The 27,122-nt window shown below is 41.4% G+C and overlaps 7 protein-coding genes across 7 annotated transcripts; 5 read left to right on the top strand and 2 right to left on the bottom strand.

Annotated features, from left to right (window-relative positions):
- Positions 1–403: 403 nt before the first annotated feature.
- Positions 404–2,377, top strand: SAPINGB_P002179 (uncharacterized protein; the record flags this gene model as incomplete). Its single annotated transcript, XM_031996898.1, has 1 exon — positions 404–2,377. One exon carries the CDS (start codon positions 404–406, stop codon positions 2,375–2,377), a length of 1,974 nt encoding a protein of 657 aa, XP_031852789.1.
- A 121-nt stretch (positions 2,378–2,498) lies between these two features.
- SAPINGB_P002178 (uncharacterized protein) lies at positions 2,499–8,005 on the bottom strand (the record flags this gene model as incomplete). Its single annotated transcript, XM_031996897.1, has 2 exons — positions 2,499–7,872; positions 7,932–8,005. The coding sequence occupies 2 exons, from the start codon at positions 8,003–8,005 to the stop codon at positions 2,499–2,501; spliced, it is 5,448 nt and encodes a 1,815-aa protein (XP_031852788.1).
- Positions 8,006–8,416: 411 nt separating this feature from the next.
- On the top strand, positions 8,417–9,568 carry SAPINGB_P002177 (uncharacterized protein; the record flags this gene model as incomplete). Its single annotated transcript, XM_031996896.1, has 1 exon — positions 8,417–9,568. The coding sequence occupies one exon, from the start codon at positions 8,417–8,419 to the stop codon at positions 9,566–9,568; it is 1,152 nt and encodes a 383-aa protein (XP_031852787.1).
- Positions 9,569–11,751: 2,183 nt separating this feature from the next.
- SAPINGB_P002176 (uncharacterized protein) lies at positions 11,752–18,901 on the top strand (the record flags this gene model as incomplete). The annotated part of the gene is made up of 4 exons (XM_031996895.1): positions 11,752–11,970; positions 12,030–12,158; positions 12,208–12,303; positions 12,350–18,901. The coding sequence occupies 4 exons, from the start codon at positions 11,752–11,754 to the stop codon at positions 18,899–18,901; spliced, it is 6,996 nt and encodes a 2,331-aa protein (XP_031852786.1).
- A 3,236-nt stretch (positions 18,902–22,137) lies between these two features.
- On the top strand, positions 22,138–23,277 carry SAPINGB_P002174 (uncharacterized protein; the record flags this gene model as incomplete). Its single annotated transcript, XM_031996894.1, has 3 exons — positions 22,138–22,536; positions 22,587–22,667; positions 22,717–23,277. The coding sequence occupies 3 exons, from the start codon at positions 22,138–22,140 to the stop codon at positions 23,275–23,277; spliced, it is 1,041 nt and encodes a 346-aa protein (XP_031852785.1).
- A 273-nt stretch (positions 23,278–23,550) lies between these two features.
- On the top strand, positions 23,551–25,301 carry SAPINGB_P002173 (uncharacterized protein; the record flags this gene model as incomplete). The annotated part of the gene is made up of 2 exons (XM_031996893.1): positions 23,551–23,851; positions 23,905–25,301. The coding sequence occupies 2 exons, from the start codon at positions 23,551–23,553 to the stop codon at positions 25,299–25,301; spliced, it is 1,698 nt and encodes a 565-aa protein (XP_031852784.1).
- Positions 25,302–25,357: 56 nt separating this feature from the next.
- Positions 25,358–26,902, bottom strand: SAPINGB_P002172 (uncharacterized protein; the record flags this gene model as incomplete). Its single annotated transcript, XM_031996892.1, has 1 exon — positions 25,358–26,902. One exon carries the CDS (start codon positions 26,900–26,902, stop codon positions 25,358–25,360), a length of 1,545 nt encoding a protein of 514 aa, XP_031852783.1.
- Between the last annotated feature and the right edge of the window lie 220 nt (positions 26,903–27,122).

Here is a 27,122-nt window from a genome sequence, read left to right as displayed (position 1 = left end):
AAATTTCTGCTTTGTGGCAACGCTGGCCTTTTTTTTATTTTTTTTATTTTTTGGTGGTGGTGGTGGTGGTGCTGCTTCTGCTGCTTCTGCTGCTTGTTAAAAAATAAATAAATAAATAAATAAATAAATAAAAAATAAATTCCCCCAATGGGCCAACTAGTCAAAAAACTCATCTGAATTTACATATAAAAATATTTATTTATATATATATATAAACAACCCATTTCGCCCTTCTTTAAAAAAAAAAAAATTTTTTTTTAACTTGCTACAGCTACATACTGTAGTACTTTAACAAACAACAAACAACATAAAATAATATCTATCTTATCACTACCACCACTACTAATCATACTCTTACTCTTACTCTTACTCCTACTCCTACTCCTACTCCTAACTCTGTCTCATGTCTGACAACTTTAACGACATCCAGGCCCACCTCGATGGGCCTTCATATAACTCAATGTCAGTTCCAAGATCATCTGGCGGCCCTTCTTCCTCTTCCACTGACCGTAACAATTCTTTCTCAAACCGTTCAGGATTCCGTATCCCCATTTCTTCTCCAAATAATGCTTCAGCCTCCGGAACTGGTACTTTCCCAAGGCATGGTATCCCTATCGGTCATTCAACTGCTACAAATATAAATAACCCAGCAATCAACTCTTTCGGTCACTTTGCATCATCTTATACTCGCGCCCAATCTTTCCTTACAATCGAACCTCTCACAGATGCTACAAGAGCTCGTTCTTACTTTGTAGATGAAGAAGAAGCTGCAGGACAACCCTCTCACTTGACTGACCAAAGTGCTTCTTTTGTTTCAACAACTGCTCCTTCCTTTTTTACCGCACCAGGATCCCGTAGACAATCCTTTTCTGCTCGTTTCATTGATGCAGATGCTGCATCCTTTATCAACAACAATTATAATAATAATAATAATAACACCGCCATTGAAGACGAAGATGTCATTTCAGAATACTCGGGCTTACTCCCACAAAAACCTTCAGCTTATTTGGCTTCTAGAAGAGCATCCTACGTAGTCCCCCCACAACATGGAACTGTCCTCCTTCAAGAAGGTGAAGCAGTCGCCCCAGGAACTGAATCAGAACCAGTCATTGTCCGCACTTTTGAAGACAAAAATGGTAACGTTTCTACAGAAGTCGCCGGCCAATCTACCGTCCCTCAAACAATCTTCAACTCTATAAACGTCCTCATTGGAGTAGGCCTTTTATCCCTCCCACTCGGCTTCAAATACTCAGGCTGGCTTGTCGGATCAATCCTACTTACTTTTGCCGCTTCAACAACTTATTACACTGCTTATCTCCTCGCAAAATGTATGGACACTGACCCTACCCTAGTCACATATGCAGATATTGCCTATGCAGCTTATGGGCCTCGTGCTCGTCTTCTCACTTCCCTGCTCTTTACCCTCGAGCTTATGGGAATGGGTGTCTCTCTTGTCATTTTATTTGCAGATTCCCTCAATGCCCTTTTCCCCCAAATCTCAAAAGATACTTATAAATATATCGCCTTTGTTGTTTTGACCCCACCATGTTTCCTCCCCCTTCGCATTCTCTCAGTCTCTTCCATCATGGGAATCTTCTCTACCCTCGGCCTTATTGTTCTTGTCTTTTTCGATGGTATCTATAAAACTCAAGCCCCAGGCTCTCTCTGGCAACCAGAACCAACACATATTCTCCCAACTAACTGGATGGCTGTCCCCCTTGCCATTGGCATTTTCATGGCTCCCTGGGGTGGTCACGCCGTCTTCCCTAACATTTACCGTGACATGCGGCACCCACAAAAATACGAAGGAGCTCTTCTTACCATTTATAAAATCGTCTTCCCCATCGATACCATCATGGGAATCCTTGGCTATGTCATGTTTGGCTCCAAGGTTGAAAACGAAGTTACCAAATCTATTCTCTTGACTAAAGGTTATGCTCCACACCAAGACTTGGTCATCACTTCACTGGTCTCCCTCATCCCACTCGCTAAAACCCCGCTCAATGCAAGACCCATTGTTTCAACAATCGACATTCTCACAGGACTTGACAAGTACCCTCTCGGGTTTGACGGTGTTGCCGGTATGCGTGATACACTTATGCGTGTAGCCAAAATCTCTGTCCGTTTGCTTGTTGTTTTAAGCTTTGTTTGGATGGCCATTGTGTTCCCAGACTTTGACCGCATCATTGCCTTTTTCGGAGCAACCCTCTGCATCACCATTTGTATTAATGGACCTGTAGCCTTTTATCTTAAAATTTATGGCGATAAGGTCCCCAAATGGGAGCGTTACTTTAATTATTTCTTGCTTGTTGTTTATGCTATTCTTGCAATCTTTGGAACTATCTGGTGCTTCATTCCTCCAGAGAGATTCCAATAAGGACCTTTCTTTTTTTTTTTACTTTTTATTTTTATTTTTATTTTTTTTTAAATATATAATATAATCTTCTATAGACTCCAAATGTAATATTTTTTTTCTTTTTTTCTTTTTTTCTATTTTTTCAACTTCTCCCAGAAAACTCAGCAGCAACTTGCCGGTACCGTTCCAAATAAGTCTGCACAAAACTCTCTGAATAATGCGAATGAGCAGCTCCGTGTCCGGCAACCATATTATGTGCCAATTCATGTGCAGCCACCGTAAACCAGTAATCCAATTGCGCTTGAGGTTGCCATTCATTGCTCCCGGGCTCTCTAGCTGCCACCATCCCGGACCCTCCAACAAAGTATGCCAAGTTAAAAAATAAACTCCCACCACCTGCATTAAATGCAATCACTGCAGAATTCGGGTCCCAATATGCATGTATCGCTTGCCATAACTTTCCACCATTACTACCTCCATCATAAATCTCGGCAACCGCACGTAATACCAAAGCAAACCGTGAAAGCTCTAGTCCCCATCCACGCAACCCATCACTTGCAGTAGATGTATTCGCTCCTGATGCTGCTGCAGTTGCTGCTGCTGCCATACCCTGTGCCGCATCAAACACGCGCGGGTCCCCGTGAGGTGCAAAAAACCGAAGACCAGGTCCTCCTCCAGCTCCAGGCGCCACTGAAAATGGAAGCACGGCAACTTGTACAAGCGAGGCCAATACTTGTGTATTACATTCCTGCTCCGCCGCATGTTCAGCTGCTGAAGTACGTGCCGCATCGCCCGTGTTTATGCTTGAAGATAACGAGCCTGAAGAATATGCGTGCGACCGTCCAATAACCGCTGACAATTCGGCTGCAGCTTGAGCTGGAGTTGTTGCATGTGGTGAGGAAGCCCCAGGCCCCCGCATTCCACCACCAGTACCAGTACCGGGTCCTTGAAATACACCGCCGCTGCCAGGGAACTGGATTCCGCGTGACGACGGAGCCGGAGTTTGAGGTAGAGCTTGCTGTTGAGCCTGTGGTGCAGGTAGTTGGGTTGTAGGTTTGGATGCGGCTTGTGCGGCGGCCTGCGCGGCTTGTGCGGCAGCAGCGGCTGCGGTTGGCGAAAAAGATTTCCACATTTTGCTAAAAAGTCCCTTGGAGTGCTGCTGCTGTTGCAGCTGCTGCTGTTGCTGGGCCTGTTGCATTTGCTGCTCCCGTGCAACCTCCTGCTGCTCCTGTCGCTCCGCACTCTCAAGAGCCTGCTTCACCTTGTCCCATCCTTGAACACCTCCAATCGCTCCTCCTGAACTATATGGCGGCGGAGGCGCTCCTCCATCTTCAGCCTTCTTCGGGCCTGCCCCATCCTCAAGAATCATACTCTTTTGTCGTCTTGCTTCCTCTTCCTTGCGCCTAGCAGCCTCTTCTCGACGCTTCGCTTCTTCCACTTGATGCTTTTCCTCTAGCTCCCGCCGCAACGCCTCCGCAGCCTCTCGCTCCGCCTGCACCTCCTCCTCTCGGCGCTTTATAATCGCATTCACATTGAATCCCTTGCGCTGTAGCGCCCGCAATTCTGATGCAAGCAAACTCTCCAACACAATCGCGCTATCAGGCCCAGCCCCTTGACCTAAAAGTTGGCCCACAAGTGCCTGGCTCACGTCAAACCAGTCCAGACCAGATGGTTGTACGTACAATGTCGCCACTCCGGAAACTGTTTCCTCACCAGGACCAATATACGCCGTTACTGTTTGACGCACAGGAGGTGGCAACACACCACCTCGCCCAGACACACACAAGTTGGCGTATCGTACCCTATGCTCCACTGTTATGTGAGTCAGCGCTACAATGTGCAGCTCCGCAAGCAGCCGCTTCGCCGCCTTGTACCCGCCTCGTGTGCGCCGCAAAGCATCCCTGTTCCCGTCCAGAAACAGCCCTGCACGCTCCGCAATATGAACCTTGAGCTGTCGCCCGTCATACCCAGACACAATTCTGCCCAGCATGGTTTTGGTCTCAACTACCTTGCTAAGTGCGCGGCACCCCAGCTCCCGATATAATCGTTCCAGGTCGTTTATCTGCGGCGCAAGTAACAAGTCATTGCGAAACATGTTGGCGTACAAAACGTTATCAGCAATCACAATTTGTTCTACTGATGCCAATTTATACCTCAGCCGGAACTCGTCCTCGTCGTCGTCCGCGGCCTTTGTTTTCACATCGCTTGTTTCTACTGGCTTCTTTTCATAAACATACCCAATCAGAAACCGAGCCTTGCGCATCCGCGACACTAGTGCATAGTCCCGAGAAATGGCATCGTCCCAGTGACTCGAAATCCTCAACAGCAGCTCCAAGTATTTTTGTGCTGATGCCGCCAGCGTGTACATCCGTTCAGGGTCTGCCACAAGAGTGCGCGCAATTTCTGTGATGCTTGGTTCTTCGCGCACTCCTACAAACGTCAAAAACCCGCGCGCATCTTGAGCAAAATCAACAAAGTGGAAAAACTGCGCGTATATCTCACTTCCAGAGGCCGTACCCTCCTTGTTGTTGTTCTGTGCAAAATATACCATATTGGGGTACTCATGATCTACCGTTTGAACCTCCACAATCTTGCCCTTTTCATCAAACCGCTTGCGCACAACTGGAACCGGAATGTATTGAGTCTCACGCAACCGCTTGCGCATGGGCCCTGAAATCTTTCCCAAAAACCCAGACATAAACCCAAACATCTTGTTGGCCGTTGCAACGTCCTTGGAAGGTTGAGTCATTAGCACATTGGCAAGCTCATCGGCCTCAGGCCACTTGCGTATTCCAAGCTTCCATGAATGGTTTTCCAATGAAGCGTCCACAATGGGAAACCCAAAAAGAGCCACCGAGTGATCTGTAAAACACTTGCTGGGGGGTCTCTTTACTGTCTTTCCATCTGGAAGCGTGCACTTGACGCATGCCGACGTGGTATTGAAAGCTTCGCTAATTGAGTATTTGTTTGTTTCAAAGTTTTTCAAAAAATAGGTAAAAGCTGTGTCGGATTTGGGGTTTTTGTCATTGGCTAGCTCCAAGATTTCGGCAAGAGGAGGGTGATGCTTAAGCCCTAGTTTAAAAATCAACTTGGCTTCCGGTGTCGACTCGTTCCAGTACTGCCACTTAAGACACCGCATCCCCAAGGTCTCCAGCTCGGTGTTGGGTGGATACAGACTGGATGCTGTGTAGAGTTTACCATCCATAGCCTCAAAAAATGACGACGTTTTAAGGGTTGCCCAGTCGCTCTGCTTAAACTTAGACTGGTTTGCAGTCAAGTATTTGATGACATCAAATGTTGACCACTTTACTTGAGGATCAGGGTCCGTTAGCAGCTTTAAAACAAAGGCAACATCCACAGACTCGCGCACACCAATGGCCAGTAAAAACTCTCGTGATGTCAAAAGCGTAGGCGACTTAATGGGCAGATCCGGGAACAAGTCAATTGCCTGGAGATACGACTCGGATGGTTTCTTCATGCCTAGGTTGGTTGGAATCGAGTCCGCACTTCCAAGCAGTTCCACCACTTTAGTCTTATCAAGAGTGCTCATCCCATCGAAATTCGACGAAAGCCGCATTAGTACTTTTTCGGAAAAGTCCGGCATCAAGTACATGTTTTTCTCCAGCTCAATTGAATCACGGTTGACCGTCGCAAACGTAAGCCAGCCAAGTAGGGTTAATGGCCGCCATCCAAACACTTGCTCAACCTCACGCGTGTTGACTGACTCAAGCAGCTTGGCCGGCAAGCATGCTGGGGGGAGCGGGTACCCGTTGGGCACGCGCAGAACGTCCTGATACGATGAGATAGCTTTGAGAGCGTAAATCGATCCGGTAGCTGTATCGGAATCGGCAACAATGCCAGCAGCTAAAATAAGCTGGATTTCGTACTGTCCAATTTCACTGTTAAAGGCATGCGAAATACACCAACGAACTAGTTTTTGAAATCGCGCCGGTGTTAGGGTATGTTCCTTGAGTTCTCGTTCAATGTCAGTCGCACCAGTGTATTTCAACAATCCGAGTTCCACAGCCCGTTTCAAAAAAGTTTCAGAAGACTTGGCCACAGATTTGGGGACAATAGCAATGTTTTCAATCAGCTGTGCTGCATTGTCATCATCGGCCAAACGTACCTCATCCGACGTTAAAATCAGACCACGTTGTGTGGGCAGAGATAGTTTATTAGATGATCGCCAAAATCCATGGGCAATGTAATTGCCAACAGAGACGTCTGGTGCAGATGTGCTAAACTCAAATCGGTTCATGATATAAGAGGCATCATCAAGAAACGGCTGCATAGTCTCAGGAGTCACTTTAGGGTACTTGGCCCTGAGTTGCGTAAACTCATACTCATACACGGCTCTACTCAGAATACCCGCCATAACAAGGATTTGTTTGTTCCAGTCTTTGACATAAGCATTGGCCATGTCGACAGCTGTACGCTCCATGGTTGGGATTAACTGATTAATTGCAATGTGTGACTTAAATGAGGTTGACTGTTTTGTGGGGAACCCAATAAATATTTTTGCATCATTGAAATTTTTAGGAAAAACATAATCTGATAATGGCGGCGTCAGCTTTGAAAGCTGCTTTTCATCTCTATTGTCTGTAAGCATGGAAATGACTGCTTCTTTTGGTGGGGCTTTCAAGACAGTTTCTTTCATCTTGCGTGAAAATTGCGATGAGACATTAACTGCCAACCGCCCTGTTACTTTGCGTAAATGAGCCGAGACCGTGGTCATTTCGGAAGGATCTTTGGAGCCCGGAAGAAAGGACGAAAATGCCTTGTATCCAAACGAGAGAAAAGAATTGTTGGTAATCTTTTCGCTTAGTTGTGTGACATTCATGTAATTAATTTCAATAGAAAATGACTCAGACGTCCATGATTTGAGTGTCAGTGTTCGGTCAGGCGAGACATAAGATAACCCCTTTGGTAAATCAAGTGATACTTGAGGAGAAATGGTTTTTTTGAGTGAAAGAAGAGTAATATCATCTACCTGGAGAGTGATAGACTCGATAGGAAGAAGAATAAAACTTAGGGTCAGAAATGCAGTAAACGATGAAAGAGTGGGGAGGTTTTGTGGAACACGATATGGCAAGTCTATCACAGTCCAGGATTTACTATCCGGAACAGTTTGTCTGCGGTAACACAGTTGGTCGCCGTCGTAGTAAAAAGACATTACCGAGGTCCCTGAATGAACCAAAGGTTCGTCGGTAAGTTCGAACACGGAGTAGAACCCTACTCCAAACGCGCCAATTTTATTTTCGTCAGGATTGCCCTTTGCAATTTCTCTAAGTCGGTTCCAGTCGTCTTCTTGAAAATACAGGCCATTGTTTTTAACTGTCAACCTGTCCACAGTAATAGACCCAATGTCAGTAATGTGAGACTTGGAAAGACCTCCAGGAATAGTTGATTTAAAGGAAATAACACAATCTTTAGCTTTGGCATCGGCCGAGTTTTGGATAAGCTCGCGAAATAGTGCATAGTCTACTGGGTATTTTGTAAGTGTACGTGTAATTAAACTAAAGATGAAAGTTAAAAAATGGATTCGCAAAATAAAAAAAAAAAAAAAAAAACCTACGCTCTATGATTAACAGTGACGGCCTCCTGCTGCGATGTAGCTTGGAGATCCGATCTGATTTTGGAATAATCCATGATGGTGGCGTTGGTGGTTGAAAGAAAAGAATGAATGAACTGGAAGGTCTTGGACGGGACTTAATGCACAATATCAAAACACCTTAGATGCAACGTCATTGTAATAAAAGTTGTAACACTCAGATTGAGACACTCGTAACAGCCCAAGACAATCAATTACGTAACTGAATTTGTTATTTATATTTATATATATATATATTTTTTTTTGCCAAGACTTTATTTTGGGCGGCTTGCAGACCACTTGCAGGCACTGCATTTTTCCTCGTCAATAAACTCGTCACGTTGTTTTTCAGCTTCGTATAAAAGTCAAGCGACTTCCCACTTCAAAGGTTTTTTTTTTTATTTTTATATATCTTTTAATTTTTTTTATTTTTTTATTTATTTTTAACATTTCAATATTGATATCAAAATATGATCACAGCAAGCATCCTTACAGGCGCGCAGCCTGCTTCCTCTTCTTCCTTTGATAAGATGTTTTCATCTATGCCTCTTTCAACATCTCTATCTTCGTCATCTTCATGTTCCTCCTCTGACTCTGAAGTCGAAGTTACGTCACAGACATCATCGGCCCGAACCTCTATTTCAGACGAACCTTTACCTGGCTCATCCAGTCAAGATTCACCTATTCCAACAAACCCATATACCGACCTCATTCGCCGATGTCCTACTCCTAAAGACATGGCCAAAGCCTACGAAACTCATCGCAGAAATCGGAATGCCGAAAAGCTTCGCCAAATGTCCCACTTGAAAACAGTCTCTCCAGACTCCATTCTCGCCGGCCTGGTGCTGCACGATCTCCCTCAAGAGTCTGATCCTAGAAACAACATTACGATATGGTCGCGACCGACTGTGCGTGTTATGGACCTCATTGCTATAATTCAACAGCAACTAATAGATACTTTACACAAAACTGCACCCTCACATGCATTACAGAAACAGCCGCCTGTTAAGCCAAACGACCCGGCTAACAAGGGGCCACTGTGGCTCATGCCTAGGGAGTGCCTACACCTATCAGTGCTAGAAGTTACCCACTCTGCACCCCCAGACGTCATCGATTCTCAAATAAAGCAACTAAAACCGTACCTTAGTGAGATTCTGACTTCTCGTGATAATGCACCAATTCTCGTAAAACCCCTGGTATGCTTCGACAGCGCAGCTTTCGCGCTAACATTTGCTCCTCTGGATTCCTCTCTGCAAAAGGAATATGGAGCTCATTCGGAAGACTACACATACACACACTACCGCGCTCATCTATACAATGCCATCAATAAGGCCCAAGTATATTGTGCAGCTAGATACGAAGTCCCCTCGGCACATGTCACAATTGCACGGTTTATTGAAGAGGTTTCTCCAAATGTCGTTGATGCACTACTAGAAACTATACAAAACATTAACACATGGCTGGAGGATGTTTACAGCAACCCGGAGTCCTTTAGTTGGCAGGTGGGCTCCGAGAGAGGAACAGAGTGCCGTTGCGGCCGCATCTGGTATGGTGGTGGATGGACCGAAGCTACCGGAGAGACTGTGGAAGAGCTCAAAAACGAGGACAGCTGGCAGTCCTAATTGACGAGAGATTAATCTTCCTGAAGTAATTACACCAACCTTGCATATATATTATTTTAATTTAACGTTTCGATGTGAACCTTTTAATACTATACTGTGGATGATGCTTGATGGAAAGTCAAAGAAAAAAAAACCTTCCAGCCCATTTTTTCTAAAGAGTTTTAGCAAACTACCAATTAATTGGCAAAACAATATTGTTTTGGAAGGTGGGTTGACTTTTTTAAGTTATTTTCTACTTTGTATCCAGTTTTCTTTATTTTTTTTTCTTCAGGCGCTTACCGAAACCCTACTTTAGACTACTACTAGCTTTAGCAAAAGTTTTCTGAATAGCTTTGTTAAAATAGCATATTTTAAGGTTGGGGAGCAGCAAAACTTGAAAGAGAAAAACGGATGATCGGCAATTTGACTTTTTCAAGTTTTTCCTAGGATTGTTTTTTTCATTCAAGGTATTTTGGAAATGACTGAATGGAGGACCTTTGGGGTATGTGGTGAAGGGAGGTTTTGTAGCACAAATTTCGAGAAGAAAGAATGTTTATGTCACAGATCACTGCATAGTTCTTGATTTGGAAGAATTACAAAGGATAGTAGACAAAAATGGAAAGCTTTATTTTACTAGTCCACTATGAAGATTTGTGTGGAGAAAGTTGGCAGTTAGACTGAGAAGTTATTGGAAATGGACTTTTGAAATTTTTTTTTCTTAGAAAAAGAAGAAAAAAAAAAGAGAACTTAAAGAAATATAAAATGCTTGTTCCTGATGAGTGGGTCTTTCAATTATAATCTAAGTGTTAAATGCTACTAAAAATGCACACCTTAATTCTATTGACCACTAATACTTTATTTAATTAGAAACAATAAAGGCGGTCACAAGATAATGAACTGAAGCAACGGAAGTTTAATGCACAAAACTGTCGCTTGAGACCGTCTGAATCACTTTAAGTTTTAGAGTACAGTCGGGACTAAGTTTGTAAGTACTACCTCTTTTTTTTTTTTTTTCCTTCCAGAAATGTGAACTATTTCTCCGATTCAAGGCGTTTTATTCGAGGTTGAAAGACTCGATTTCTTTCTTTAATTCTATGTAAAAGTTTACTAAACTATTGATAATTATCAATATTTTATTATAATGAAATTTCATTGATACTTGGTCTTCTAACATCAAAGCAATGATGGTTGCAGTTTAATGATAATCGACACTAAATTCATTAAATAAACTTTGCTGATTACCTTAAAATTAATTTAACAAAGTACAGGTAAATGAGCATCATTTGGTCACGTGAGTAAAGTAAACCCTAATCAAATCAGACTCTTAATTACATATTATCTTAAGTATATTTCAGTCCTTTTCATATTATTTGCTTTAAAAGCTTAAATTTTTTTCTCTACCTTCATTTTCTTCTTTTCTTCTTTTTTTTTTTCCTCACAAACGGCGCCTTTTGACAAACAGATGCAGCTACGTTCTTTAACATTTTTTTGTTCTTGAACTGCCTTTGGATTGTCCGTTTTGGACTTTCCGTTGGATTTACCTAGGCTGTCATATGCGATTCCAGGCGCCAATAGTGGGAGTTCCGTTAAGAACCTGTAAAAGAGCTCGCTTAGAGGTTTTCACCGAGGAGTATTTGAGTGTCAGAGAGGTTCAACATTTTTAATTCCATTAATTTTATTATTGGCCTGTAGTTGATAAGTTTCATATTGTAGTTTTTCATACTAGAGTATATTTGCTAATATGAAAGCTGTAAATAAACTAGACTTTAATAATTGTTAAGATTTATATCTGAATATCTGAACATCTGAGATTTTTTAAAAAAAAATTTTAATAAATCCCTTTGTTTTTTTTTAACATAAATTTTTGGCAGCAATTATGTTCCAACTAAAGAACGCGAAATATACACGTAACCTTCACGTCACGTCACGTCAAGTAAAATATATATTACAACTGTTACCAATCACAATATGTCGGTATGCTTGTTTATTTTTTTTTTAGAGAGAAAAAAATAAACAATCAAAATGCCATAGATCCTCCTGTTTCCTTCATATCCATATAACTGACTCACCACATTTATATAGAATTTGTCAGAAAATAAGGCACATAATCATTCAAATCATCAAAAATTTTTTCTTAATTTCTAAGCCTATTTATATATATTATTCACTAAGCATTAATCTTTGTCTTCCATTTATTCATACTCATGCCGAACCCTTCAGCACAGCGAAATGGGCGGAGCATGCGGTCCTACAAGCCCTCGTCAAAGCCTTCAATTTCTGGCATTGGGCTGCCAATGGAGGCCACATCTGTCAGCCAAAAGTTTGAAGGGGTTGTGGAAATAGATTTTCTTGATGACAAACTGGGATTCCCAAGATATGATTCAGGTCCCAAAAAAGTTGGTTGGCTTGTCAATATGCATAGTGTATGTCAAAAAAAAATTGGTAAATATTCAAGTCATTTGCTAATTTGTTTCTTTTTTAGACCACAAGACAACTAGACAACTCACCAGTGAATGGCAATGCCGGTGTCGATTATTACTTTTTAGACGAAGAGGGTGGTGGATTTAAAGCCACTGTTCTTTTTGATCCATATTTTTTAATCATCTGCAAAGTAAGTATCAGAAACCCATAAGATTTTCAAATGCTAACTATCAAAACAGAAAGGCTACGAAGCTGAAGTCGAAGAATATCTGAAAAAAGTCCTAGAGGGTGTTTTGAAAAATACAACAAGACTAGTAAAAGAGGACTTGCAATTGGTATGTCTATAGCATCTTGTTTAAAACCAAATCTAACAAACCACAGCCAAATCATCTTCTTGGAAACAAACAAACACTTATTCAACTCACATTCCATAACGTCACTGACTTACTAGCGGCGCGTCGCATTATTGCACCGCTGGTTGAAAAAAACAAATCTAAAAAAGAAATCAAAGATACCTATGAAGAAATTGCTCTTTCTTCCATTAATGTCGATTTTGACGATCTAAATAACGACAAAAAACTTGTCCAAGATCCATCAGAACTTATTTATGAAATTAGAGAATACGACGTACCATACCACGTTCGTGTTGCCATCGACAAGGATATCCGAGTGGGAAAATGGTACACTGTCGAATCAAAAGCTGGTATCATTCAGCTAACTGAAATGCCCGAACGTGAAATTCGTGCGGATCCTGTTGTTTTAGCGTTTGATATTGAAACAACAAAACTTCCTCTCAAGTTCCCAGATGCTGCTATTGACAAAGTAATGATGATTTCATACATGATTGATGGCGAAGGCTTTTTAATCACCAATCGCGAAATTGTTTCTGAAGACATTGACGATTTTGAATATACACCCAAACCAGAGTACCCTGGTGTGTTTACCATTTTTAATGAACCTGACGAAAAGGCTTTGCTCGAGCGATTTTTTGAGCATGTTCAAGAAGCAAAACCTTCAGTCATTGCCACTTTCAACGGTGACTTTTTCGATTGGCCCTTTGTTGAAAAAAGAGCCGCTGTCCATGGTATTGACATGTATACTGAAATTGGTTTCAAAAAAGATTCAGAAGAAGAGTACAAGTCTACCCAATGTGTTCATATGGACTGTTTCCGTTGGGTCAAGAGAGATAGTTATCTGCCCCAAGGTAGTCAGGGTCTGAAAGCAGTTACCACCGCCAAGCTAGGCTACAATCCCATTGAAATTGACCCCGAACTCATGACACCCTATGCAATGGAAAAGCCTCAAACAATGGCAGAGTATTCAGTTTCAGATGCCGTCGCCACTTATTATCTTTACATGAAGTATGTCCACCCTTTTATTTTCTCTCTATGCAACATTATTCCGCTCAATCCTGATGAAGTTTTGCGAAAAGGTACTGGTACTCTTTGCGAAATGCTTTTAATGGTTCAAGCTTACAAAGGTTCTATTGTTCTTCCAAATAAGCACACAGACCCGCTGGAACGATTTTACAAGGGTCATTTACTAGAAACTGAAACCTATGTTGGTGGTCACGTCGAATCTTTAGAAGCTGGTGTTTTCCGAAGCGACATTCCTGCGGAATTTGAAGTTGACTCCACTGCAGTTGATGAACTTTTGCGCGATCTTGACAACGCTTTGGTATTCAGCATTGAAGTGGAAGCCAGCAAAAAACTAGAAGATGTTACAAACTACGACGAAGTCAAACAAAAAATAACAGAAGCCCTTATGGTTTTAAAAAATGAACCAAAGCGCAATGAAAAACCTTCCATTTATCACGTCGATGTCGCGTCCATGTATCCAAACATTATGACAACTAACCGTCTGCAACCAGACTCCATGATTACTGAAGAAGACTGTGCTGCTTGTGACTTTAACAGACCTGGTAAGAACTGTGATCGTCGTTTACCGTGGGCCTGGAGAGGTGAATTTTTCCCAGCAAAGCTTGAAGAGTATATGATGATTCGTCGTGCTCTAGAAAACGAAGTTTTTCCAGCAAAGTCTCCCAATTTTCCTCCAATCCCATTTAGCTCATTGTCTGCTTCTGAGCAAGCTTCGCACACCAAAAAGCGTCTCACCGAATATAGCAGAAAAGTATACCATCGTGTCCACAAAACAGAAACTATTGAGCGTGAAGCCATCATTTGCCAACGCGAAAACCCATTTTACGTCAATACTGTGCGTGATTTCAGAGATCGTCGTTATCATTTCAAAACTCTGCAAAAAGTCTGGAAGAAAAAGGCTAGCGAGGTTCCTGCAAACGATGCTGCCGGAAAAGAAGACGCCAAGAAAATGATTGTTCTTTATGACTCGCTCCAACTCGCACATAAAGTCATTCTCAATTCCTTTTATGGCTATGTCATGAGAAAAGGTTCACGTTGGTACTCCATGGAAATGGCTGGTGTTACTTGTTTAACAGGTGCAACAATTATTCAATTGGCTAGAAAACTTGTTGAGCGGCTGGGCCGCCCGCTTGAATTAGACACTGATGGTATTTGGTGTATTCTTCCTGGTTCATTTCCTGAAAATTTTACCTTTGATCTCAAAGATGGCAAAAAGATTTTCATTTCTTACCCATGTGTTATGTTAAATCATCTTGTCCACGCTAAATTTACAAATCACCAATACCAAACCCTCGTTGATCCCAAAACACATTCCTATTCTACAATGAGTGACAATTCAATCTTTTTCGAGGTCGATGGCCCTTATAAAGCTATGGTTTTGCCTACATCAAAAGAAGAAGGCAAAGGTCTCAAAAAACGTTATGCTGTGTTTAACGATGATGGGTCTCTGGCTGAATTAAAAGGTTTCGAGTTAAAACGTCGTGGAGAACTTAAGCTTATCAAGACATTCCAAAGTCAAATATTTAAAGAATTTCTTCATGGAACAACTTTGAAGGAATGTTATGGTGCTGTTGCACGCGTTGCCGATAGTTGGCTTGATATTCTAGAGTCCAAAGGTGCAACTCTAGACCGTGAAGAACTTTTGGAGCTCATTTCTGAAAACAAGAGTATGTCTAAAAGTTTGGAAGAGTACGGCAGTCAAAAGTCTACCTCAATCACAACCGCTGGCCGTCTTGCTGAGTTTTTGGGTGCTTCTATGGTTAAAGACCGTGGTTTGAATTGTAAGTACATTATTGCAGATCGACCTGCCGGTGCTCCAGTCACAGAAAGAGCCATTCCTGTAGCAATTTTTTCTTCTGAAAGAAGTGTCAAAAGCCATTTTTTGCGCAAATGGCTAAAAGATTCATCTTTGGAAGAGTTCGATCCGAGATCCATTATAGACTGGGGATATTATTGGGAACGTCTTGCTTCAACTATTCAAAAAATCATTACTATCCCAGCTGGTTTGCAAAATGTTGAAAACCCAGTTCCTAGAGTTCCGCATCCTGAGTGGCTTGAGAAGCGTGTCCGACAGCAGACCCAAAACTTTAAGCAAAAGTCACTTTCCAGTTATTTTACAAAGACCAAGGGCCCTGCTCCTTTTTCAAACGGAAACTCTTCTGAATCCCAGATTGGCGACATCGAGGATGTGGGTAATGGTTTGTCCAAAACATCAGCCGTTATCTCAGCTCATCCTAAAGTAGCCAAAGTTACCCGTGTTTCTAAAAGACGCAATGACGCTTCCAAAGCTGCTCAGCCTGCCGAAGAATTTGAAAAATTGCCTGATAAAGTGCCACCAATTGATGGCGAATACAGTGACTGGCTTAGCTACCAAAAGAAACTTTGGAAGATTCAGAAAGCAGAGCGGTTGCGCCGCCGCCAAGTGTTTGGCACTTCCGGCTCTGCAGTATCTTCTATCCGTGCTACTGGTATTGCGAGCATGATGCAAAACCAGGTTCAACAAGCCTTTGGACATGATGTTTGGAACATTGTACAAATTCTAAACAATCCCTCAAAGCCTGGAGAGGTTCGCGTCACAGTTTCCATTGGCGGAAAGTTACAAACCGTCCGAGTCAAAGTTCCACGTAAAATATACGTCAACTTCAAGACAGGATTTATTGTTTCAGATCTTGAAAAGGAACTGTCAAATAGCAAGATTGAAAAAGTTCCAAACATAGTTCTGCCAGATGGCTCTACATCTACTTTGCTTTATCGTCTGACAATGACGGAAGAAGCTTACCTTGATGAAATGGACAAGCCCACTTCTATTCTTAAGCACCCTCTAGTTGAAGGCATCTACGAGTCCAACATCGATAGCACACAGAATATGGTCTTAGATATTGGTCTTGCTTGTTCTCTCAGTAATAATAGGCCTGGTTTGCTTGGTAAGGGATTGGCTTCTGGGTTTGAACTAGAATGGCTTTCTCCTTATGATGGAAAATCTTCTATCCACGGTAAAGCGAAACATAATTATCTTGATTCTGTTTCGTTTTCTTACATTCATATCATCCACGTTTCATTTTTGGACCACCATATTGTGCTCATCATTCCCACTTGGTCTTCAAAAGCCCACATTTTGATTGCTCGACCAATTTCCCAAGCACAACCTTTCCCTAATCTTGCAAGAATTTACACTTCTTTACTTGCCGAAAGAAATGCTCGTATTCAACAACAAGGTGATGACACCCAAAATCTTTTTGAATATCCCAACTTTATGGCGTTTGAAGAAACTACATTCAATAGCCTAACGCGTTTGTTCCAGCGAGCAAACAAAATTCTTGAAGCATTACAGAGTGAAAAGGGCATTCAAACCATTGTTGCACTGCAGTCACCTACATCAGAACGTTTCAAGGGCATGGTCCGCACTATCAATGACTTCCCCATCTGTCAAATTCGTGCGACCAATACCTCATCATTCCCATCTCTTGGTTGGCAGCAAATTGCCGCAAAAAAGATGATTGCCCAATTTTTTGGACTTAACAAATGGCTAGTCCACCTTCATGGACTTGCAAAGTACAGTAAGATTCCCCTTTGCAATTTGCAGTGGGATGATATGCGTTATGTTATTGACGTTAACTATGCTAGACGTCTTCGAGCTGCCGGCCTTGTTCTTTGGTGGTCGTCAACGCCACTTCCGGATGAGGGTGGAAAAGAAAACGATGCAATGGCATTGAGTGAAATCGATGCACTTGATTTGCCTGTGGTTAACAACCCAGGTCTTTATACCACAGTGTGCTTAGATCTGAGCGTACGAAATCTTGTCATCGATACTGTCTTAACGGCTTCCTTGTTGATGAATGCTGAAGGTGGTGGCGGAAGTAGTGGTAACTCCATCTTGATGACAACCGAATACGAAAACGGTCAAGTTGAAGAAAAAGTTGTTCCCTTTGTTGAAGGCGCGTTCTCAACACCAGCTATTATTGCTCTGTCCAGCATGGTTAAGGGATGGTGGAACCAAGCCCTCAAAGAAGATGAGTCATCTCCGTTAGCAATATTTTCTGATGCCATGGTTAACTCATTCTTGTCATGGGTATCTTCCCGCGATTCCTTTATGTACCATCGCACTCTTTTGCAGCACGTCAACACCTTGACGCAAAAGACTTTTATCCAACTTTTGCGTGAAGTACGCAAATCTGGATCTCGGTTGGTTTTTGCTGACCAATCTCACTTGGTGCTTTTGACTTCCAAATCCTCTGTCGAAACATCATACGCGTACGCCAATTACCTCATCAAAACAATTCATTCCAAACCCTTTTTCCAGTTTTTGGATCTTGAGATTAACTGTTACTGGGGCCGCCTTTTGTGGATGGATGACGTCAACTTTGGTGGTCTTGGTTGTGTGGATATTGATGCCACAAGCAGCAATGAGGTTCCATTGGAATTGGCTCTGAAATGGGACATCAAAGGATTCCTTCCCCCAAAGCTCGCGTTGGAATTTGACAGTTGGATCACCAAGTTCCTGGAAGCCGTTGATGAGAAAGTTAGCCACTATGATCCACATGCTACTGCAGATTCCGATAGCGATAATGAAAAGGCTGTGAGAGCTACTCAAATTCCACATTCTAATGAAGACACAGCCAACATGTTAAAAGGCACTGTTCAAGGTTTGCAAAAGCAGTTTTTGAGCCGGGTACGTGCTTTGATCCAGAAGCAGCACTTGTGTATGAAGGTGAACATTGAAGAAGCTATTGCTGAAGAAAACGAAGAAGATATTGCTTCTTATAAATCATTCAATACGGTGTCGCATCCGGGAAGCCTTGCTCAAGCATTTACTTTGGCTACAAATACTTTGGGTATCCCTATAATGTCCGGATCAGGCGTATCGACAAATGGATATGGCAACCAAGTTTCTTCCATGGGTAGCTCATATATCCACAATCAAAACATTACCAACAACAATGTGCTGCAGCTTGTCAAATTCATTTGTGCCATATTTAGTCTTGCCAAAAGCATCGAACTTGAAGTACGTCTTTTTAGACGTAATGCATTGTCCCTTTTTGATATCCGCGAGTTTTCTACTGAAGGCAACTTTTCCAATCCCACGGCCTCTTTACGCGTCTCAAACTTTTCTTGCTCAAATTGTGGTGATGTGCGCGACGTTGACTTGTGTCGTGGTGTATCTGAAAGAATTCAATATGCCTACAAACTTTGGCAACGTGCTCAAAAACAACAACAGGAAAATAACATTAATCCTCTTGACGACACCTCTTTTGGTAAATCAATGAGTCTTGGAGAATGCACTGAGTGTGGTCATCCATATAGCCGCGTTCAAATTGAAGAGCAGTTGATTCAGCAAGTGCTGCGACTTTTGACGCAATATCAAGTGCAGGATTTGAAATGTTCACGATGCAAGCGCGTGAGAGAAGACGACATGTCTTTACATTGTCCTTGCTCTGGAGACTGGATCGAAAGCTTACCTAGAGATGAAGTAGCCCGTAAGATTGCTATATATGCTCATTCTTCTGGATTTTATGGCCTGAAACTTCTTTCGGGCTTTATTGAAAACCTTTTTTAGGTGTGTTTAATGAAATGTTTATAATTAATGATTTATGTATTTGTATTTGTATAATGTTATTTTAGAAAATCTATTGTGTTAACTAATTGAACATACCGTAATAGAGGTCAAGATAATAATAATATTAGTTTTTCAGTTCTCGATGCTTCCGACGTCTTATACCTGATGAAAAATTATTGTAGTGATATTGTGATCTGAGCTCATTTCATCACATTGAAATGACAAACACTTTTGATAAAGATGGTCAATTCTGCATAATCTGTCAGCCAGATGTAAATAGAGGATTAATTATGGTTCAAAGTATTGATTTTGTATAAAAACATGTCTGATTGAATTTCTGAATTGGGTTTTAAAGAACAAAATAGCAAGAAACTCAACTTTTTTCTTCTTTTACCTCCAATCTACTGCAATAAAAGTCTATTTGTTTGTTTGTTTTTATTCAAGGGTTATAGAATTATATAACATCAGCATCTGCGCTATCCTTCTTGTCCATACTATATATCTTTTCATTTTAATAATAAACTTTTAATTTTGGCTTCAACATTGAATCTCCAACAGCCCGAAAATAAGTCCTGATGCCAGCTTACGAGGAACAGGGGGTTAAAAATAACCAAACCTTCCCAACTTATCTCCACTTGTCTTCATCAACGCTGTAATTGTATTTCTTAATCCCTCCAAGCAGAGATAAAGCTTACAATCTCTTGTAAGCCAGTTAAACTGTTTAAGAGAGTCGACATGTCCATCTCTGGAGATATCCGTTTGAGTCCTTTTCTTTCCTCTTCAAGCAAAGGACACTCAACTAAAATGTGATGAACTGTTTCCAGCTCTCCACATTTGCAGTTGTAACTATCCTTTTCAATTCCAAACTTTTTAAACCATGCGCCAAAATTGCCATGGCCTGTGCGAAACTGAGTAATATTACTCAAGATCCTTCGACTATCTTTCTTCATGATCACTCCCGTAACCATTTTGGAAAGATTATCAGTACATTTCGACTCCACTGTGATATTATGATACCACAGATCCTTACTACTGTTCCAATACATTTCTTGCCATTCTTCCATTGCTTGTTTCTTCAAAATCCCAATCGTCTGATTTTGTTGTTGTTTCAGTGTAAGAGGTTCAACTCTCTTGCATTTTCGTTTTTCACCCTTTTTAATCATGTAGTCTCTATCATCTTTCGCCAACATGTAAAGCGTGGTTAGCTTTGCAATTGGAGATTTCTCAATCAATGTTAACAAATGACCATTAATAGGATTAGTTTTGCTAATATTTAGGTGTAAACGAATAGCTTTTCGTGCCACCATAAATTTTAGCCTAATACTATATGGCATAATACCAGCTTCCTTTTGTAATACCGCAATAGGAGTTGTGCGATAAGCACCAACAATTCTTCTTAAAGCCATGTTCTGCATCACTTCCAACTTGTGGATTTCTCCTTTCAAGACTTTATGATGCCAAATTTCTAAGCCATATTCGACAATTGGTCTCACGCAAGCAATATACAGTGATCTGACTGCAGACCCCCGCATACCTTTTTGCACGCCACCAAGATGCCAAATAGCACCAACAGCTTTTCTTGCTTTATTGATTTTGTTCAAAATATGAGATTTAAAATCAAGCAGATTGTTCAAAGTAATTCCAAGCAATTTAACTTCCTTCTGGGGTTCACGAAGTTCTCCATTAAGTAAAGTAAGTTGCACTTTCTCATCTTTAGGTTTCACATTTTTTGTAAAATGAATGAAACCCAATTTATCACCCAAATCAATTTTGGTCATTCTTGATTTAGCCCAATTACAACATTTTTCTAATATGTTGCTTAAGCTTTTGGTATTTTCTTCAATTTTACCTTCAACGGTAATAGTCACATCATCAATAAAGCCAAAAGGAGTTCCACCCCATTCTTTAATGGCATGATACATTGGTGTGGAATATATCAAAAAAAGTAGTGGTGAAATAGGTGAGCCTTGCGGAATTCCAGTACTAATTTTTTGCACTGATCCTTTTCTTCGGTCCATGAGCATACTAGCTTCTCTTTCACTTACAAATTGGTACGTCCAGTTTATAAGTACTTTGGGTAGTTTCATATCCTCCATTGTGTCTGCCAATATATTTCTGTTAACGTTAACAAAGGCTCCTTGAATATCAATGAGCATAGCTGAAATTTTTTCTTTACTAGTTTCAATTCTTTGGACAAGTTCCAAAACAGCATCAGTAGCACAATAACCTTGTCTTCCCCCATATTGCTCTGGTGGAATTAAGTGTGTAGTAAGCTTGGTCATTCTTTTTTGTATAATTTTTTCCAGTACTTTAGATGGAATCTTAAGTAAGGAAATTGGTCGGTATACTCTTGGCTTTGAATAGTCAGGTTTCTTAGGTTTAGGTATAACAACAATAATGCCATGTCTCCAGACTTTTGGGTGGTATCCAAACTTCACACAAGCTTGGAGAAGCTTGAAAAACCTTTCCTTAAAGTCTTTATTCAGCCATGCCATCTTTAAAACTTTGCCCGTAATTCCATCGTCTCCTGGAGCTTTATCATTTGGGGTATCAGCCAATGCAGAGTCAACTTCATCAAACTCTAATTTTGGCCATCGAGAATCGTCATCAATTTCAAACTCTCTATCAAGACCATGATCAATTTCAGGTAGAAGTGCCTTCCATATTTCATGTCTTTTTTCGTCAACAGTAGTAGTGAGAGTTCCATCTTCTTTTCTAATCTGTGGTATAATGGTATCATTGCTTTTTGGGTTAATGTACTTCAAAATCTTCCAAATGTCATTTCCTTCTAAACTGGACAAATATTTATTCCATTGCTCAGTACTTGCTTCACGCAAACTGTGGTCAAATTTTTTTCTAGCTTTTTTCGCCTCTTCAATTTTTTGTCGTTTCAAAGCCAAAAAAGGTTGCCTTTGACGGGCTTCCCTTTTAGCTTCTAGCGCTTTTAAAAAAGTCTATTTAAAGTACCAAGTTAATTTTCATGCTTAACTTTATTCCAATTTAATTATAATTCTATTTAATAATCACATGATTTTAGATGCAGTGGCTCAACGGTAGAGCATTGGATTCCAAATCCAAAGGCTGCAGGTTCGATTCCTGTCTGTGTCATTTTTTTGTTAATTTTTTGCTTAATTAAAATCACGTGATTGTGTGTTGGCAATATTTTGGCAGCTAAGTATCATTTCAATTCTTCCTTCTTACATATATCAATCATATAAACAACAACAACAATAGTAATGGATCTTTTTTTTGGCAAAGATAGAGTTGAAAGCTCTGATTCTGGTTTCAGCTATATAACTGGACTAGATGATTCATCAGATTACGATGCTAATGGTTTACCAACTGCTCGTAAAATTGAGCGTCATTCGTTTTCAGTCCCAAACGCTACTTCTGAAGATGGTAAAGAAGATTCCTTTGACGTCGACAAGTTCTTGACAGACCATCACCAATTTCAAACATTAGAAGATATTGAAAAGCAGCTTCAAAACTGGTCGGTTGTTTTAGAAAAAGAACTTGTTGATTTAATAAACCAAGATTACAGCAAATTTGTCGGTTTAGGAACATCGCTAAATTCTGGTCACCCTCGTGTTCAAGATATAAAGGTCGAAGTTCTCTCTTTTCAAAAGGAGCTAAAGGTCAGTAGTAAATTTTATGCATACTTTGATCATTTTTAACATAATTTTAGGTAATTCAAGCTGTGCTTGACGAATCCGTCTCTGAAGTTGATTCAATGCTTCAAAAGAAATTTCAAATTATGGAAATCGAAGTATGTGTTATGCTATGTCTTTTTTTTTTTCATTAACTAACATTTAAAGAATCTTGTTGAAAATTTAATTCTTTACAATGACAAACTTAGTGATGCTGAGTCCCGAGTTAAAGAAGCCATTGGCCAACCACACCACCCCCCAGACTCCACCTCGCTGGACACAGCCAATAACACCATACGCTATGACTATAGCATTTCAGAACTTGAAGAGCTTGGAGTCTCAGTTCTTGCATGCGAACATCAGCGCTCTAAGGTCCCTCGCTCACACCCATTTGTTGTTTCCGAGAGGTCACGTCTTGTTGCTCTAAGACTACATGTTACATCTGTATACCCTTTGTTTTTCCACGAATACAAGCAAAAGATTAAGACAGACAAGAAATCAATTGATTCAGGAAGAATTTTTGGATTGGTGCTTTTGTACAAACAGATTAAGACGCGAATAGACCAGGACGAGTATGAACTGCAAAAGGCCTCGAAGGAAGAGCTTGAGAAGAAAAAGGCTGCCGAGCAGTCTTCCAATGGCTCTAGCTCTTTTGAAAATGGGCACTTGAAAAAGCCATCGACTTCTCGAACCCGCAGTAATAGTCCTGCTGTTTTACGAGTTTCTTAGACTGTAATTATTAGCTTTTAGATAGAAATAACCACCTTGTGTCCTTGTTATCGGGTTTACCTGTATGAAATTTGTATTATGTAATAAATTGTTTTGTGATTACATAACATCTTTTGAAAAAAATTTTTTTGGTGATGTTGATTTTGTGAATATTTTTCACCTCTAAAATAAAATCCATCACAACCTTTTACATATATATATATATATAAATATATAAAATCAACCAAAGGGTATCTGTTTTCAGTCCCCCCCAGCATATATAAACTCATCATCATGGCTGACGGATTTTTCACAAACCCCAAGAATCGGAAGAGAAAGAGAACTCAGGAAAAGCCTGGTCGACAAGGAAAACCCAAACCAAGCGGCGCTGGTCCTAAACGAAGCAAAGAGGAAGTTGAGGACGATGAAATTCCCAGTGACAGTGACGACATGGCCGACGAAATTGATAGCGGCGATGAGGAAGACGCAGCAAGCTTAGACGGTGTTGACAGTGACGATGATGAGAACGAGACGGCTGCTGATAAACGACGACGACTGGCAAAGCAGTATCTTGAAAACATTCAATCTGAAATGGGTACGTGTATTTGGCAAGAATTCATTTGACAAGTGTTACTAACATAAAAATAGCTGAGGTGGAAGGCTTTGATGCTGCTGATCTTGATCGTGAAATCATTTCTAGCAGACTGCGACAAGACGTTGCAGAAGAGCAGGGAGATGTTTACAAATTCATTGCAGATACCTTAAAGCCGATAGATACCATCAACAAGAAGCTGGAGGCTGGTGAGAAGCAGAGTAAGGTTCGGTTTACACACATGAAAAGCTACGGTGTTAATTCGGTAGATGTGCATTTCCCATACGCCTACACGGTAACCAAGGATCTTTACCTGGCCAAGTGGGATATTTCCAATGTGTTGGCACCAAAGATTGTTCGCTACGTTAAGGGAAACCACCGCATTGCCAAGGATAACGAAGATTTTAAGGGTCACCGTGACGAGATCCTGTCTGTTGCAGCATCTCCGGATGGTAAGCACGTTGTGACGGGTGGCAAAGATAAGCGGCTTGTGGTTTGGACGACAGAAAACTTATCTCCAGTCAAGGTGATTCACATTCGCAACGGCCACAAGCCTTTAGCGGTGACTGGTCTCGTTTTCCGCCGCGGAACCAATGAGCTGTATGCAAGCTGCTCTGATCTGATTGTGCGAACATTTAACATTAATCATATGGCTCAGACAGAAACACTATTTGGCCACCAGGATCTAGTTGCCGACATTTCAGCTCTAGGAACTGAGCGTTGCTTGACAGTTGGGTCGCGCGACCGCACAGCTATGTTGTGGAAGATTAGTGAAGAGTCTCGTTTGACATTCCGTGGTGGAGACTCAGAAAAGGTGATTAAACAAATTCTGCAGGAGAACAAGACGGGTACTGATCCCGCGGACCGGACACCAATAATAGAAGGCAGCATTGATACGTGTTCATTGATTGATGACTCGCACTTTATTACAGGAAGTGATAATGGCAACATCAGTTTGTGGTCGCTGCAAAAGAAGCGGCCTCTGTTTGTGGTGCGTGAGGCCCATGGTCGCGACGCTCCACTTACCAGAGAGCAAGCCAGTGCTGAAGCCAGCAATGTAAATGTGGAGATTCCACCAGCACTCCCCCGTGGTATCACGGCCCTTACAGCTCTCCCCTTTGGCGATGTATTTTTGTCTGGGTCTTATGACGGCACTGTCAAGGTGTGGCGGCTTACAGCTGGGTTGCGAGGGTTTGAGCTGCTAGGTACTGTGGCAGTCCCCACGCATAATGTTACTAGTGATGATGGCAATAGTCGGCGGAAACACAAGAAGAAGCATGCCAACTTTAACGTTGGTGTTATTAACAAAATCTGCATTGTGGAGACCGGTTCAAAGGGCAAGGAAACATATGCTGTGCTTGTTGCTGTGTCCAAGGAAATCAAAAACGGACGCTGGATCAAAATTAAGAATGGCAAAAATGGGCTCTTGTCGTTTGCTTTAGAAAGAAAGTAGACGGTTCTTTTTATTTACATATAAGAGCTATAGATAGAATAAATATTTTTTTTTTGCTATTTACTAATTAAACCCATATTAATGGCAAATCCTATCAGTTCTGCAATAATAAAGAGTAAAAAGGCCCAAAAGATGAATGCAAAGGCACGCGTAAAGTAGAAAGTGAAAATGCGCTCGTGGCAAAACCCATTTACAAACGAATACATTCCCTTGTCTTCTGTCCAAAAGTATGTAAAGTCAAGTGCTGCCAGTGGTGAAAACCAGTCCCATTTAGAGGTATTTGGCACTGGGTACACACGCTGGGAGGGTCCAATTGGGGAATAATAAAAATTTGTTGCACCTGGGGTTCGCGAGCGAAGCAAGTCCATTATGGCTGCTGTGAAGTTATTTGCATCTTCCAGGAGATGCTTGTAGGTATCTTGGGGGTGCAGTTCCTGTGGAGTTGTTGTAAAGGGATGTTGAATACGAGCCTTTTGTTGGACAGTTAAGGATTTTTGTTGCCGTTTGTGTGGCATTGAGTTCTTGGGCATGTTTAGAATTGTCCAAGCAGTAGGGGCAATGTCTGGTGAATGCAAGTCAGTTGCTGTAATGTAAGGCATGGAATGTTTTTCAGTAAATCGAATGGTGGGCAGATCTAGTGTACCTTCAGATACAGACTCAAACCCATCGACGCCCCATGCTAAAAGTTGTTCGATAGTCGGGTGAATCTGGATGGTGGGTACTTGGCGGCCATATTCGGTTGAGAGAGACCACGGAAGGTGGTTCACAAAGACGAGGCCGCCACGGCGGTGTGTTTCATTAATGGCCATTTGTAGCTCTTCATCTGAAGGCCACTTTGATGGTGGCGAAAGATATGATGGTTTTTTTGAATCATCATCATCATCAGCAGCAGCAGCAGCAGCAGCAGCAGTCAAACCAACAAGATTCATATGGATACGACAGCAAGTGTACTCAATTCCAGGTACAACATGAATTTCAGAAGACCTATTTTTCAAAGCATACTCTTGAGCTTTAAGTCCACCTTGTAGGTTGTTATGATCTGTGACAAACAACACATTAAATCCATATGCAATAGCCCAGTCGACCACTTGTGCCGGTGACATGGACCCGTCTGAGTGTGTTGTGTGGGTATGAAACTCCGCAATTAGCGGGACAGTTTTTTCTTCCAGAGGGATATTGTTCCATGCTGTAATGCGAGAAGGCTCTATTGAGTCCGGGATTGATAGCCGGAACTTGTCTGTGAACCAGACTTTATCAGGGACTTCTGAAACAAGCGATCGAGCAGGTAAAAGTCCCTTTAGCTGGATGATGATGATAGCTGTGATTAGGACTGCACACGTTAGAGCGTACCTTAAAAAGCGTATAACAAAGTTGGTGTACGCAAACCCCGGTGCGGCGCTCGGCGCGGCATGACTGCTGGTTTCGGCCACAATGACACGACCAGCGACGTTGGATTCCTGGACATTTGTCCCATGACGTTTTTGGGTTCCAAGAGTTTGTTGGATCTTGGATGGCTTGGTGGTATCAGGGCTTTGAGGAGTAGGGGATCGTCTGTTTACGACGCTGTCGTAATCTGGAGAAAAAAAAGATGAAGAACTCATGGTTATTAAGTGAGTGTTTGATCAAGCCAGGCTGGTCAGTTGTGATTTAAAACCTTGACTAGAAAGAGGGTATCAAAGACAGTATTAGGTATTAAGAAAATGGAATGTAAATAATGTTAAAAGAAAAAAAAAAAAAAAAAAAAAAAATTTTTTGAGAAAAAGAGATTTCAAAAGGTTTCGTCATGGAGGGTTATTGGGTTTTGCATATGGTTAAGGTGAA

This window comes from Magnusiomyces paraingens, assembly GCF_902498895.1.
Source record: "Magnusiomyces paraingens strain CBS 517.90 genome assembly, contig: contig2, whole genome shotgun sequence".
Taxonomy (NCBI): Eukaryota; Fungi; Ascomycota; class Dipodascomycetes; order Dipodascales; family Dipodascaceae; genus Magnusiomyces; species Magnusiomyces paraingens.
This window is presented reverse-complemented; position numbering and strand designations above follow the sequence as displayed.